The sequence below is a fragment of the Aotus nancymaae genome, unplaced genomic scaffold (genome assembly GCF_030222135.1).
Source record: "Aotus nancymaae isolate 86718 unplaced genomic scaffold, 86718_ANA_hifiasm-v0.15.2.pri h1tg000032l_0, whole genome shotgun sequence".
Taxonomy (NCBI): domain Eukaryota; kingdom Metazoa; phylum Chordata; class Mammalia; order Primates; family Aotidae; genus Aotus; species Aotus nancymaae.
This window is the reverse complement of record NW_026988445.1, coordinates 8,121,068-8,135,224: the sequence shown is the minus strand read 5'-3', so window position 1 is coordinate 8,135,224 and position 14,157 is coordinate 8,121,068. Positions and strand designations below refer to the sequence as shown.

General features: G+C 40.1%; 1 protein-coding gene across 3 annotated transcripts in view; it reads left to right on the top strand.

Annotated features, from left to right (window-relative positions):
* SLC30A10 (solute carrier family 30 member 10) overlaps window positions 1-12,813 on the top strand; it is a 45,314-nt gene extending 32,501 nt beyond the window's left edge. For 2 of the 3 annotated variants that reach the window (XM_064383512.1, XM_012459692.2), the window contains exons 2-4: window positions 42-119; window positions 8,660-8,899; window positions 11,144-12,813. In XM_064383512.1, the coding sequence (XP_064239582.1) occupies window positions 42-119; window positions 8,660-8,899; window positions 11,144-11,643 (818 nt within the window). In that variant the 3' untranslated portion in view covers window positions 11,644-12,813. Of the gene's footprint in view, window positions 1-3; window positions 120-8,659; window positions 8,900-11,143 lie in introns of all 3 variants that reach the window. The other variant, XM_064383513.1, reaches the window with a different exon arrangement.
* The last annotated feature ends 1,344 nt before the right edge of the window (window positions 12,814-14,157 follow it).

The following is a 14,157-nucleotide window of genomic DNA, read 5'->3' as shown; positions in this document are numbered from 1 at the left end:
TAGAACTTATACACAACACAAGGTTTCTTCTTTGAATGCAGGTGATTCCTTCAACACCCAGAATGAGCCAGAAGAGATGATGAAAAAAGAGAAGAAGTCTGAAGCTCTGAATATCAGAGGTAGGATTGACTTTGGGCCTATTTGAAATCGCTTTCTATGACACATATGGACTGTGCTGTAAATTTCTCTTTGACTTTTAATAAGGCAAAGTTGTGTTTGAAAGTAGGCCAGTTACATGCATAGACTATGACCTGACTCTCTTTTGTAATCACTGCATTGATCCTGGGGAGAAGCTGGTTGCTAATGATTTATCTTAGCTCCACTTAGACCCACGCTAATACTGCCTGCTCCAGAACTGCACATATCAACGTTATGTTACTACTTTACTTGGTTTTAGTAGTTCATAGATATTGCTAACAAATAATGAAGCCTATTTTAATTGAATATGCTTTTGATAAAGGTAGGAAAAGAGTAGGTGAGCTGCTATCCAAGGTTGTGCCCTATCTGGCATTGCTGAATGACCCTGTTGCATCAGTTGTTTCTGCCAGAAATCTGCCTTTGTGAAGGGACTGTTGGCTCACTAAAACCTCCACTCCCAGGACCAAAGGGAGTGTTCTGGTGAGGCCCATGGCAAGCACCTAACTAGCATTCTTCTCACTATGCCGTCAAGGTCAGAAGCACTGGACTAAGGTCAGCCCAGGGGTTTTTGAGATGTGTTTCTTGCTGGACACCATTATATCCAACATCTCTCCTTTCCAACTTCTTAGGCACAGATTTTGCTTCAGAGTAATTCCAGAAGGGGTTAATCCCCAATCTTGATTTTGAGAATTCCGACAAGGATTAAGCAACCCTCTACTTTCCTGTGGTTTGGGGAAAGCCTGTAAGTGGGGTTTAGTTGGAAATAATATAATGAAAAATTAATAATTCAGGAGGTATCTTCACTTTGAGTGTCTCACATCTGTTTTACAAAGTAATTTTCAGAATGAACCAATAGGGAAAATCCAGAAGATAACAACAATAACATATGAGCTCCTAAAAATTTCTAAATTAACCAAATTTAAATGCAACAGGAAAATTTGCTGTCCAAAAGAGCTTAGTATTAAGCTTTTAAAAGAAAATCTGTAATAAAAAATCATCATCATTTATCTTTCTTTTATATGGTTCAGTTTAAAAATATGGCCGGGCGCGGTGGCTCAAGCCTGTAATCCCAGCACTTTGGGAGGCCGAGGCGGGTGGATCACGAGGTCAAGAGATCGAGACCATCCTGGTCAACATGGTGAAACCCCGTCTCTACTAAAAATACAAAAAATTAGCTGGGCACGGTGGCGCGTGCCTGTAATCCCAGCTACTCAGGAGGCTGAGGCAGGAGAATTGCCTGAACCCAGGAGGCGGAGATTGCGGTGAGCCGAGATCGCGCCATTGCGCTCCAGCCTGGGTATCAAGAGCGAAACTCCGTCTCAAAAAAAAAAAAAAAAAAAAATATATATATATATATATATACATTGGGGCCAGGCTTGGTGGCTCACACCTGTAATCCTAGCACTTTGGGAGGCTGAGGTGGGCGGGTCACCTGAGGTCAGAAGTTCGAGACCAGCCTGGCGAAACCCCATCTCTACTAAAAAGACAAAAACTAGCCAGGCGTGACTGGAGGGTCCTGTAATCCCAGATACTCGGGAGGCTGAGGCAGGAGAATTGCTTGAACCCGGGAGGTAGAGGTTGCAGTGAGCTGAGATCGTGCCACTGCACTGCAGCCTGGGAGACTGCAGTGGGGGCTCAATTATATATATATAATTGAGACAGAGTCTCACTCAGTCTCCCAGGTTGCAGTGCAGTGGAACAATATATATACATGCATATACACATAAGTTTTAAGGTGGAGTTCACCATCAGAGACTTTAACTTTTCAAAACATATTCTGTTTTGTATCCTCATTCTTTTTTTCTTCTTCTTTGAGATGGAGTCCTGCTCTGTCTCCCAGGCTGGAGTACAGTGGTGCAATCTCTGCTCACTGCAACCTCCGCCTCCCAGGTTCAAGCGATTCTCATGCCTCAGGCTCCCGAGTAGCTGGGATTAGAAGTGTGCACCACCACGCCTGGATGATTTTTGTATTTTTAGCAGAAACGAGATTTTACCATGTTGGCCAGGCTGGTCTTGAACTCCTGACCTCAGGCAATCTGCCTGGCTTGGCCTCCCATAGTGCTGGGATTACAGGCCTGAGCCACTGCACCCAGCCAAGTATCCTCATCCTTACATTACAATGTTGAGAAAGAGAATAGGTAGGCAAAATGAAGCAAAGAAGAATGAAGAGTAGGCCCTCATAGATATGGTGATCTTGTTTGAGAAACTTGTATGATCTTGACAAATTTTAGTCCAAAGCTATTGAAGTTTCTTGGTAGAAAAATGTCAGTAGTAGAATGCCTTGCTGTACCTGGCTGGGCCCTTGGTTTACAGGTACTGACACCAGTGCATCTCTAGCTTCTGATAGATACGAATAGTGCAGTGGCTGAAAGATTGGGATTTGGCTTCAAACTGCCTGAGTGTGAATCATGGCTCTGCCACTTAAGAACCATGTGACTTTGGGCAAGTTATTGAACCTCTCTAAGCCTCCAATTCCCTCATCTTTAAAATGAGGATAATTACAGTACTTGCCTTATGGAATTGCTTTGAAATAAGTGAAATCTATGGAGTTTAGGCTTATAGTAGGAAAACTAGCTGATGTTTTGATTGAGTACAGACTTTGTCCCCTGGTACCATTCATGAATGAGTTAACGTGGTAGTCACACAATCTTACTGAGTTAATACAATTGTTGTTCAGGTAGTGGGTGGAATTGTGGGGCTTAAACCCACAGTGCTTCCGTGTTAGCTGAGATCATTCCTGCTGCTTTTGACGAGGACCTGTCCTGTGGCTAATTGGAGCCTTTCCATATTTCTGGCTAAGTGTGAGGCTGGCCTCCCCTTTGGTGCCGTGTCCTTATCTTGGAGCCATAATTCACGGAAGGATCATAGAATGCTAGACTTGGAAACACCTTAGGGAAAATGGACTTCAGCCTTTTACTTCACAGATGAGGAAGCAGGGTACAGAGTGTGATGACTTCCCCAAGTCACTCCAGCTCATAGAAGAGACGAGGCTAGAATCCTGGACTCTTACATCATGTTTCTGGCCCTTTCCGTGATCACACATTGCCTCTATACTCCAGGCAGAGATGGCTTGCTTCTCTAGTACACAGTCACTGAATGGTTATATTTCTAACATTTAAGCAACTGCTTTAGAAAGTAGGACTACGTCCCGCTCTCCAGATCTGCAGAGGAAATATCCTATGGGGATCTCTGCAAACAAAAAAACTATTTCTTCATTTTCTTTACTGTTTCTTTTATTCCAATGGGAATAGGAAAATGAGTTTTTTTGTTTTTTTGTTTTTGAGTGATGAAGTCTTGCTCTGTAGCCCAGGCTGGAGTGCAGTGGCATGATCTTGGCTCACTGCAACCTCCATCTCCCAGGTTTAAGTGATTCTCCTGCTTCAGCCTGCAGAGTAGCTGGGATTACAGGCATATTCCACTGCACCTGGCTAATTTTTTGTATTTTTGGTAGAGAAGAGGTTTCACCATGTTGGCCAGGCTGGTGTTGAACTCCCAACCTCAGGTAATCCCCCCACCTCAGCCTCCCAAAGTATTAGGATCACAGGTGTGAGCCACCGCACCTGCCAAAAAAAATGAATTCTAGCCAACACACTCTGTCTTCTACTGTAAAGTATGATAAAAACACAATCTTCTTAAAATTCTTATCAATGTGCTTTGTAGTGGTCAATTTTATTTCATAGGATCAAACATGATACATTAAAGATGTAACAATATGTCAGAAAGACAATTAGCTTTTTAAAGTTTGGTATAAACATAAATAGACAAATAGCCATCTTGACATCCCTTGAAAAGAAATCCCCTTTGATGAGATGTTTCTTTGCAATCCTTGCTTTTTCATCTCATCTTTTCATTACCATTTGCCTGGTACAAATGCACTATTTCCAATCAATCAGCAAATTCAACAGCACCAATGGCTTTCCTAAGTTCTGGGACACACCAAATTTCAACTTGTGTCAAATTGCCAGTTTATGTTATATGCCAGTTTTTTTGGGGTTTCGTTTTAATCTAAAGGCAGCAAGTGAGGGCCAAGTACAGAGGTTTCCTGCCTTTGCAAAGCTGCCTTGAGAGCATTATGACTAATCAGGTGATTGAGTTGTCTACTAGGTGGTGATCTTTGTGTGTCTAAGGTAATGCTGCCAGATTTATCTTTCTGAATCATAGATGTGATCACATTAGAGTCTGATCAAAGCCTTTACTGCATCCAGGATACGGTCTAAACACTGCTGACATTCAAGAGCTTGCTGTTTTGGTGCCAATATTCCTTTCTAGACATTTCTGCCCTTCCCTTCACTCCTTCAGGGACTCACCTCCACCACCAGCTCTTTACTCTCTCCCTGCATACCCACCAACATTTAATGTACAACTGTAGTGAGGTGAGAAGCACTTAGACCCTGTGGTCAGGCAGATCTGGTTTGAGTTCCGCCTCTCTCTTTTCCTAGCGAGGTGACCTGGGACAAGGAACTTAATCTCCTTGAGATTCAGTCCCCTCATCTATACAATGGAGATAATAAGACCAACATCACCGCGTTGTGCTGATCACATGGGTGGTCAGAACAGCACAGAGGACCCACTCAACAAATGGTGCCTGTCATAATTGTCACCACCTCTTGGTCATTCTCAGAGGGTTTTCAGACATTTTTAAACACACTCTTCAGAACTAGCCTCTGAGGGAAGTGAGGCAGATACTATTACTACCCCATTTCCCAGATGAGAATCTTGCTCCTCGGAGAGGTTGACTTTCATAAAGTCCATGGCTCATAGCAACAGCGTCAGGGTCTGTGAGTCTAAATTTAGCGCATCAGCCCCCAGTGTTGCCCCACGAGCACGTCTCCATCTGCAGTTTCCCGAGAGGCTCCTGCGAGGTGTTCCTGTCTGAAATGCCTTCTCCTCTGGTTGCCTGTTGAAGTCTGCCTCCTCTCCAGAGTCCTGCCCAAATTACCTACCTCTCAACAAGACTTTCCTGAGATTTCTCACCACAGGAGACTCTTTTCCTCCCCGAGGAGGTTATCAATGTATTTATTTCAGCATTTTCTACTTTGAGAGGCTGAAGTGAGAGGATTACTTGAGGCTGGGAGTTTGAGACCAGCCCGGGCAAAAGAGCAAACCCCTGTCCCTGTAAAAAAAAAAAAAAAAAAGTAAAAAAATTAAAAATTTTTTTTAAAAAGTAAAAAAATTAGCTGGTGCAGTGGCACACACCTGTAGTCCTAACTACTTGGGAGGCTGAGGAGTGAGGACTATTTGAGCCCTGGAGTTTGAAGTTAGAGTGAGCTATGATTATGCCACTGTACTCCAGCCTGGGTGACAGAGGGAAACCCCATCTCTCTCCTCTCTCTCTTTCTCTCTCTCTCTCTCTGTCTCTCTCTCAGTCTCTTTCTCTCTCTCACACACACACATGCACACAGAATTTTGCCAGTGCACTGTAGTTAATGATCATAACCATGCCTTCTTCATCTTTGCATGGGCGGTGAGAAGACACATTGCATTATGAAATCTCAGGAACTGAGTGAGATGCTGGTTTAAACGGTTTTTCAGACTGAAGGCCATGACAATTTGGGCCCTAGAATTAGTTTAGTAGAAAATTAATTATAATTGAATGAAATAGAATAGATAATAGTAAGAAATCATATATAAGGGTGAGTTTTGCTTTCCCACAAATTATTTGTTTCAATTTGTATCTTTGTGCTAGGATGCAAAACATAATTCTTACTGTGGATTATGGGAAAAACGAGTTTGAAAGTTACTATTTTATGTAATTCTTGGGGACTAATAGTGGGATTTCTCAGAAGGAAAAGCTGAATTTGGAGTTTAGAACTTAACACGAGGCAGGATGCACAGTAGATCCCTGGACCGGCTACCCGGATTGATAACCCCAGTTAACACGGTTTAGTTGTGTGATTTTGGACGTTACTTAGGTATTCTGTGCCTCAATTTCCTTATTTGTAAAATGAAGAGAGTACCAACCAGAAATATTCAGAAGGGTCCGATTCCAATTTTCAAGAGTTTATTCAAGTGAAAAGCTGGGAATGGCCATTCCAGGGTTCATCACTCCAATGAAATGGGGATAGGGTTCCAAAGTTAAAAGCTAAATTCTTGCTTATATAAGGAGAAGAACAGGAAATTTAACAGGGTTATAACATTTTCTATACAGGACTGGTTTAGAAGTTAGAAAATTAATTAGTTAGAATTTGTTTTCCATGTGGCCTGTTTTCTTTGTAGCTGTTTTTCATTTCCTTTCCAACTTAAAAGAGTGTATTTAACATTCCATATTAAAGGACTGTGATAGCCATGGTGTCATCTATGAGAAGGTAAGAGGGAGAATGAAAATCAACAATAAGTGAAAAGGGGTCTTCCCTGGGGCCCTTCGCCATTTACAACATTTTGCAGAGCAATGCAGGTAAGGAAAAAGACTTAATTCAGACATGCAAAAGCTTACAGCTGCCTGTCACGTAGCTCAGGCCCTGTAATTCACATTCCTTGAAGGCTCAAAATACTTTTGAGTTCCAACAGCTTAGATTTTGCATTACTTATTTTCACAAGGTAGCCACCTTGCATTCCTAATGAGGACTTAATATGTAAATATATGTAACATGCTTAAAACAATGCCTGGAGCATACGTGTTTGTTAGCATAATAATAACAATGGTTGTTATTATTAAAGACAAGAGTTACTGTATGTCATGAGAGTTATGATGATCAACCAGAGGCTCCTGTTTTATTGAATGCCTACATTGCTATTATGGCATTATGGCATTGCTATTACGGAGGAAATGGATCTAACATGTATGAGACAATCAGAGAATAACAGACTGTGTCAGGCAGTAAAAATGACATCACTTGTGCACAGGAAATATTAGGCTTTCATATTTTTTTATTTTTTTTCTCTTTTCTTTTTTTTCCTTATCTCAAAATATATGAAGGCTTTCATATTTTTATGGTAGCATTTTGTACTGTCCTGAAGACATTTAAAGCTTGGATCTTTAACTCCTTATAGAGGAACAAAGTACATAGAACATCTCTTGGGAAAGTTTTGTTTCCCTCCTGTGGTTCAGCACAGGGATTGGGGAGTTAAAAGCTCCTTTGGGCGTCGGATGTTGGGAGAAAGAGTCACAGCATTAGAAAATGGGAATGTTAATGTATGTATTGAATCAGGATCTTATAAGTAAACAGCCAAAAGGAAATATGAGAATTCTTTTTATTCCTGTATTTTTTGGGAAAAATTTGAGTCAATTGCCTCAAATTACATTTAGTGTTCACAGAATGCCATTTTCTCTATGATGTTATTTAGAATTGTGGAGGTGTTGCCAAGAGGAGGAATTAGACCAATTAAAGCACCTTCCAAATGAGACTGTCTTAGCTGTAAGTTGTCAGTCTTAGCCATGAGTAAGTTGTTAGTAATTTGGATTATTATTCATTCTACTGCATAAGTCTGTGGAATACACGGAGAGAGAAAGCAGACCCCTCTTAATATACGTGCTTTTTTCTAGAGCAGTGCTTTGGAAACTTGTATGTGCATTCCAATCACCTGGGCATCTTTTTAAAATGCAGGTTCAGATTCTACAGATCTGAGGTGGGGCCTGAGAATCGGCATTTCTAACAAGCTCCTAGGTGATGCTGTTGCTGCTGGTTTGCAAGCTATACTTTGAATTGCAATATTCTGATGTTGCTTTCTGTAAAAACAAACCCCACAAAAACCAAAACCCAAAACTCTGTATTTATATTTTATAATTTTTCTGACCAAATTTTCACCTAATTTACTTACTAAATCCCAGTTTAATCCTTGCCTAACAATTAGGTACTCAAATCTTTGCTGAGGAATGCGTATGTTCTATATTATAGTCAGTGTCTTTAGAAACAATTCCCTTAATTAAAGGCACCCACAATTTTTAGTATTATCTGTAGAATTTTAATTTTATTTTATTATGATAAATGGCTCTTTCTACAGTGAAAATGTTCCCGGAGTCCCTGTTCTTGGGCACCTCTTAAACAAAATGCTGTTTAAATGACCACAGGTTAAATAAAAAGTAGGTAAATGCTTACAGGGAAAAAGGAAGGCGAATCAAGGTAGAAAAGAGACAAATTTTTTTAAACACTCTTTAATATAACTTGTTCCCTACCCCCTTAAAAATGTTTAAAACAATGTAAAGCACAGATACTTGTCTGAAAGAAAAAGAAATCATTTGCACAGCCTCTATTTTCTAGCTTGGTGCCCTTTGATGGGTGGTGGGTGGTAGTGATGTGGCCCTGTGAGACGGCACAGTCTCTGAATCTCCCTATGAGCTCAGAATCTCCCTAAGCTGTTGCTCTTCCAAGGTGCTCCGAGTCCTGAGATGGTGGCCTGGGGTTTTGTTTCCTAAGAAGTAGTTGCCATTATTTTGATTCATCCTACTGTTCTAACCAAAACCAAAACCGAAACACTCCAAATGGTAACAGGTATTCATATACTTGGAAATCCAAGTCAGTGAGTGCCACGTGGCTTCCAGATTTGCCTCTGTGCTGCAGTAGTCTTTCTTTCTTCCTGGCAGGTGTACTTTTGCATGTGATGGGAGATGCTCTGGGGTCTGTGGTTGTGGTCATCACGGCCATCATATTCTATGTGCTTCCCCTGAGGAGTGAGGACCCGTGTAACTGGCAGTGTTACATTGACCCCAGCCTGACTATCCTCATGGTCATCATCATTTTGTCATCTGCCTTCCCGCTCATCAAGGAGACCGGTGCCATTCTGCTGCAGATGGTCCCCAAAGGAGTCAACATGGAAGAGCTGAGTAAGTAGACTGAATTGTGATCCAGAACCACGCTCAATTTAACGTTATCAGGCCGAAGGACGAAGATTATTTAAGAGCAGTGTTTGCTTTATGTATTCTGAAACGCCTTAAATCACCAGGCGGTAGAGACATCCATCATATGTTTTATAGCCTATTAAGATGACTCAACTCCAAGCACCAAAGGTCCTTTGCAACTGTGATTCTCTGACTCAACTGTAAATTTTTAAGAATGCAGTGCCTGGATAATACCTATTCCTGGGCTATTTACTTTCATGTCAAAGATTTATTTTAATTCAAATAAGGCCATTTCTGCCAAGTACTCTATTTTATTCTCCTTATTCTAAAAGCACAATCATTCATGTCTAGACCCTGCTTTCTAGTTAATGTGGACATGCAAGTCCCTGTGTCTCTCACAACACTGCCCAGAGCTTCAGGCAGAGCAGACATGGGAGAGGGAAGGAGACGGAGGAACAGACATACAGCATTGCCTTTGCCTTCCCAGGAGCTAGTTCATTTCTCAATTGAGGAAATAAGATAAACATATACAAAGAAATTTGTGATATATACTGGCTACGTTTTTAATAAAGTAATATATTTAAAAACAGATATTTTTAAAAATAGAGGGCTAGTTGCTTGTAGTCTCACCACTTTGGGAGGCTAAAGCGGAAGGATTAGATGAGGCCAGGAGTTCAAGAGCAGTGTGAGTAACATAGTGAGACCTCATTTTTATAAAAATTAAAATATCACTTTTATAAATAAATAGAAAAGTAAAGGTTATAGTGCGTGGCTGTGGTCCCGGCTACTCAGTAGGCTGAGGTGAGAGGATCACTTGAGCCCAGGAGTGTGAGGCTACAGTGAGCCATAAACATGCCACTGTAGTCCAGCCTGGGAGACAGGACAGTCTCTACAAAAACAAAAAACCCCACAGGACAGTAATAACAATAGCACTATTTTCATAGCATTTATTGCATGCTAGAAAGGTAAGTGTTCTAAGTGCTTTACGTATATTAATGCATTTTCTTCCTTAAAATAATACAAAAGGCACTATTATCATTTCCATCACACAGATAAGGAAACTGAGGCACAGAGAGGTTAGGTAATTGTTTAAGATCATGCAGTTAGTAAATGTCTAAACTAGGATTCAGACTAGCTGACTGCAGAGCCTTTGCTAAATCCATATTGAATACCATCTCTCTAAATACATATTCATTTTGGAAAGTATAGAAAATACAGAGGAGCCTAAATAAGAAAATAGAAATCTCTCTTAATTTGACAGTGGAAATTACCACTGTTAATATTTTTCTATATGCAGTGTAAAAAGAAAGATCCTGCCATATACACAGTTTAGCAATTTGCTTCTTCACTTAAAAATACCTTATGTACATTTTCTCATATCCTTAAATATGCAACTTACTTTTAAACAACTGTATCCTATTCCATTACATAATTGTTTTAACTATTTCCTTGTTGGGTCCACCTTTTTCATGAATACAAAGAGCATTGTCCAAACCATTCTTGTACATAAATATTTGGTTATTTCTTTTAGGTTAAATTCTTAGTGGTAGAATTGCTAGTAAAGGTTTTTTTTTGTTTTTTTGTTTTTTTGATCCATGTTGCCAAATCATCCCTTTTAAGAAAAGGCAAACCAGGCAGGTGGCTCACACCTGTAATCCCAGCACTTTGAGAGGCCGAGGTGGGCAGATCACAAGGTCAGGAGTTTGAGACCAGCCTGACCAACATGGTGAAAACCCATGTCTCCTAAAATACAAAAATTAGCCAGGTGTGGTGGCATGTGCCTGTAATCCCAGCTACTCAGGAGGCTGAGGCAGGAGAATCGCTTGAACCTGGAAGGTGGAAGTTGTGGTGAGCCGAGATCACGCCACTGCACTCCAGCCTGGGAGGCAGAGCAAGACTTCATCTCAAAAAAAAAAAAAAGCATTGCACTTTATATGACTATGGGAAGTTCATTCAAGTGTCCATTCTCTTGTATACTCAGCAACCCTGGGGACTTTTTCTTGTCTTTAGACTTCTTTTCTTAAATGACTTTGTATGGGCTAATGATGTATGGAGAAAGGTTAAGGGCAAATGTACCCACAGAGGTACAACTCTTTTGTTCTTCCAGCTGTTCTTAATAAGTATGCAGCCATTTTGGTGAGAATACTGAAAGGAACCATATCCCTCCTGTAGTTCCATGTCTCAGATGCAGCACTCACCTTGGCTTTTGTTTGCTCTTCTCTGTTATAGTGAGTAAACTCTCTGCTGTGCCTGGAATTAGCAGTGTACATGAAGTACACATCTGGGAACTTGTAAGTGGAAAGATTATTGCTACCCTGCATATCAAGTATCCTAAAGACAGGGGATATCAAGATGCTAGCACTAAAATTCGAGAAATCTTCCATAGTGCGGGAATCCACAATGTCACCATCCAGTTTGAAAATGTGGACTTGAAGGAACCCCTGGAGCAGAAGGACGTACTGTGGCTGTGCAACTCACCCTGCATCTCCAAGGGCTGTGCTAAGCAGCTGTGTTGTCCCCCTGGGGCACTGCCTCTGGCCCATGTCAATGGCTGTGCTGAGCACAATGGCGGGCCCTCTCTAGACACATACGGAAGTGATGGCCTCTGTAGAAGAGACACAATGGAAGTGGCTATTGAAGTGTCTTTGGACAGCTGTCTGAGTGACCATGGACAAACTCTTCACAAAACTCAGGAGGACCAATGTCATGTCAACAGCACGCACTTTTAATCTGGTACCCACATAATCAGACTGTATAGACAAGGCACTTTGGAACCACCAGCGTGGCTCATAAGAAGAGCTTTGCGGGTTGTAGGCTCAGACCAGACTTGCAGTGTGCATGCTCTGTGTTCACTAGGGGTTGGCTGTTTGGGATTTTAGTTAAACATGTCTGTGAATTTTATGTAACTAGTAACCCCTTTCTATTCCCCTGGGTGTCTCATGCTGCTCTTTGACTGTTTCAGCTTGAACATGCATTTTTCTAAAGCAAACTGCACTGGTGTATATATCAGGGACGTTCAAGTCTGGGTCTGGGACTCAATAACTGTGGATACAGTGTTCAAAGAAGTTCTTGTTTCTAAACTGATTAGAACTTCTAGCTGATGCTCAGGTGAGATCATAGCTTAAATACATTGAAAAAACTAAAGTACCGCAATAGCTGTATTTTCCCCATTCTCCTTAATGATCATAAAAGAGGCAAGTTAGGTATTTCTGGCACTAAAGAAATATCTTTTTTCTTTAATTCATTTTTGAATAAATATAAAATGAATAACTCTTAAGGTAAAAAAATATTCTCAGAACATTCTATAGGAGGTGAAGGTTAGTAGGGTTTTTTTGGTCCATCTCTACATTTTGTGAGGTGAGAGAAAACTAATGTTTACTTTCTGCTGTGAACTGAACTGCAGCTGTAGGATGTTTCAAATGTTTAAATATATAATACATCTTTTTCACATGGAAGTGAGGGGCTATTTCAGCTTCCTCAAGTATGACACAGATACTCATATGCTGTCTTTCAGAGTCAGTACAGTTGGGGCTGTTTTCATTTAGTGCTTTGATAATGATTTACTTATTTTTCCAAATTTCCTTTGACTTTTCTTTCATATGATCTCATTGATCTATGCAGCATTTACCAGAAAAGAGTATTCCTGGGATAGCAGAATGCATAACATTGAGTATTAATTCTTGTCAAATAAATAAGCTAGACTGCCTTCTCTTTAATCAGACATATTTTAAAGTATTTATTATAGTTGTCAGCTAGTGACTCAATGGAAAAGTTGATGTCCAAAGGAGAAATGAGCATTAGCTTACTTGCTGCCTTTAATGTGCTTTTGAGGAACTTAAAATTTTCTTTTATGTCTCTGATCCATATTACCAAGTTCAAATAAAATTTTTATAATCGGATTCAGACCCATAACCAAACTATATTGGTAGTAGAGAAGCGTCTGTCATGTATTTAACACATTGTTCAGACATCAATATTTAAATCAGAATTCTCACAGGTATGAGAAAATGGGAGATGCCTCACTAGACAACTAGTATCCTCTTTGGTAGATTGCAAGATTGTCTGACAATCACCATCTCTTAGCATGTAAAGTCCTGTTTAGAATCTGCACGGGATTTATCAGAGGTGCTGGGTTGATAACGAAGACAGCATCCATGATTTTTCAGAACAAACATCATATTTAAACAATTTATCTTAGTCCTAAATTTGAAGGCTGAAATAAATAAACAGCTATGATCAGTAGGATAGAATTTTTTTTGTAGAAACAGGGTCTCGCTATATTGCCCAGGCTGGCCTTGAACGCCTAGCCTCGAACGCCTAGCCTCAAGTGATTCTCCTGTCTCAGTCTCCCAAAGCCCTGGGAGAACAGGCATGAGCCACTGCACCTGGCTAGGAAATTCTTTATTCCTTGAAAATGTATTATCTGAGTTTAAACTGGCTGTGAATTAGGTAAATAGAAAAATGCCTAAAAATGTTATAATTTCTAGGAGCTTATTGGGCTAGGTTATATGCAGTTTATAAGATCAAAGGGGTTAATAAGTAAGACATTTAACTTTTTAGTATTAAAAGTGTGGCATGTACTCATGCAAAACAGTGAAATCTCTAAGAAACTCATCATGGAGATAAGTGGGCCAGATTCTTTTACATAAACATTGGTTGAAATGCTTTAGACCAAGCGAAAAAAGAAATTTTTCTCTAACTTCCAAATCTGAAGGTCTTATTTGATTTCATGTCATTTTGCCTTTATTAAAAGGGAAAAATTACAATTTCACAGTTTTTGTGCAACTGGCTGAAGGAATGCATATTAGTTTGCATTTAAACACTGTTCTTTAATCTCTAAAATATTTTTCTGGATAAGAAAAGGCACTTAATTCCACTATAATTAAACCTAACTTTAGAAAACTATCTTGATAGACACTTACCAGATTATGGCCTGGAGTCAATGTGAAATAATACCCTTTAAGGCAGTTTGGCTGAGTGCATTTAATAATATCCAATCAAGCTAAGCGCAATTATTTTGTACTGGGTTGGCTGGCTTGCATTCGCCACCTCTGGCACTGTGATACCTGCTGTATGCTATTTTCACTTGGGTTTCACTGTCTCTTTAATTGTCCTGCCTTTTAATTCTCCCAAGAAAATACAAGAGTCTTCTTTTTCCCTTTGAATTAGCCCTGCTTTGGAGGCAGTAGCAGCTGATAAACAGTAGATTTAAAACAGCACTATTTTCCTTTAATATTAGAAAA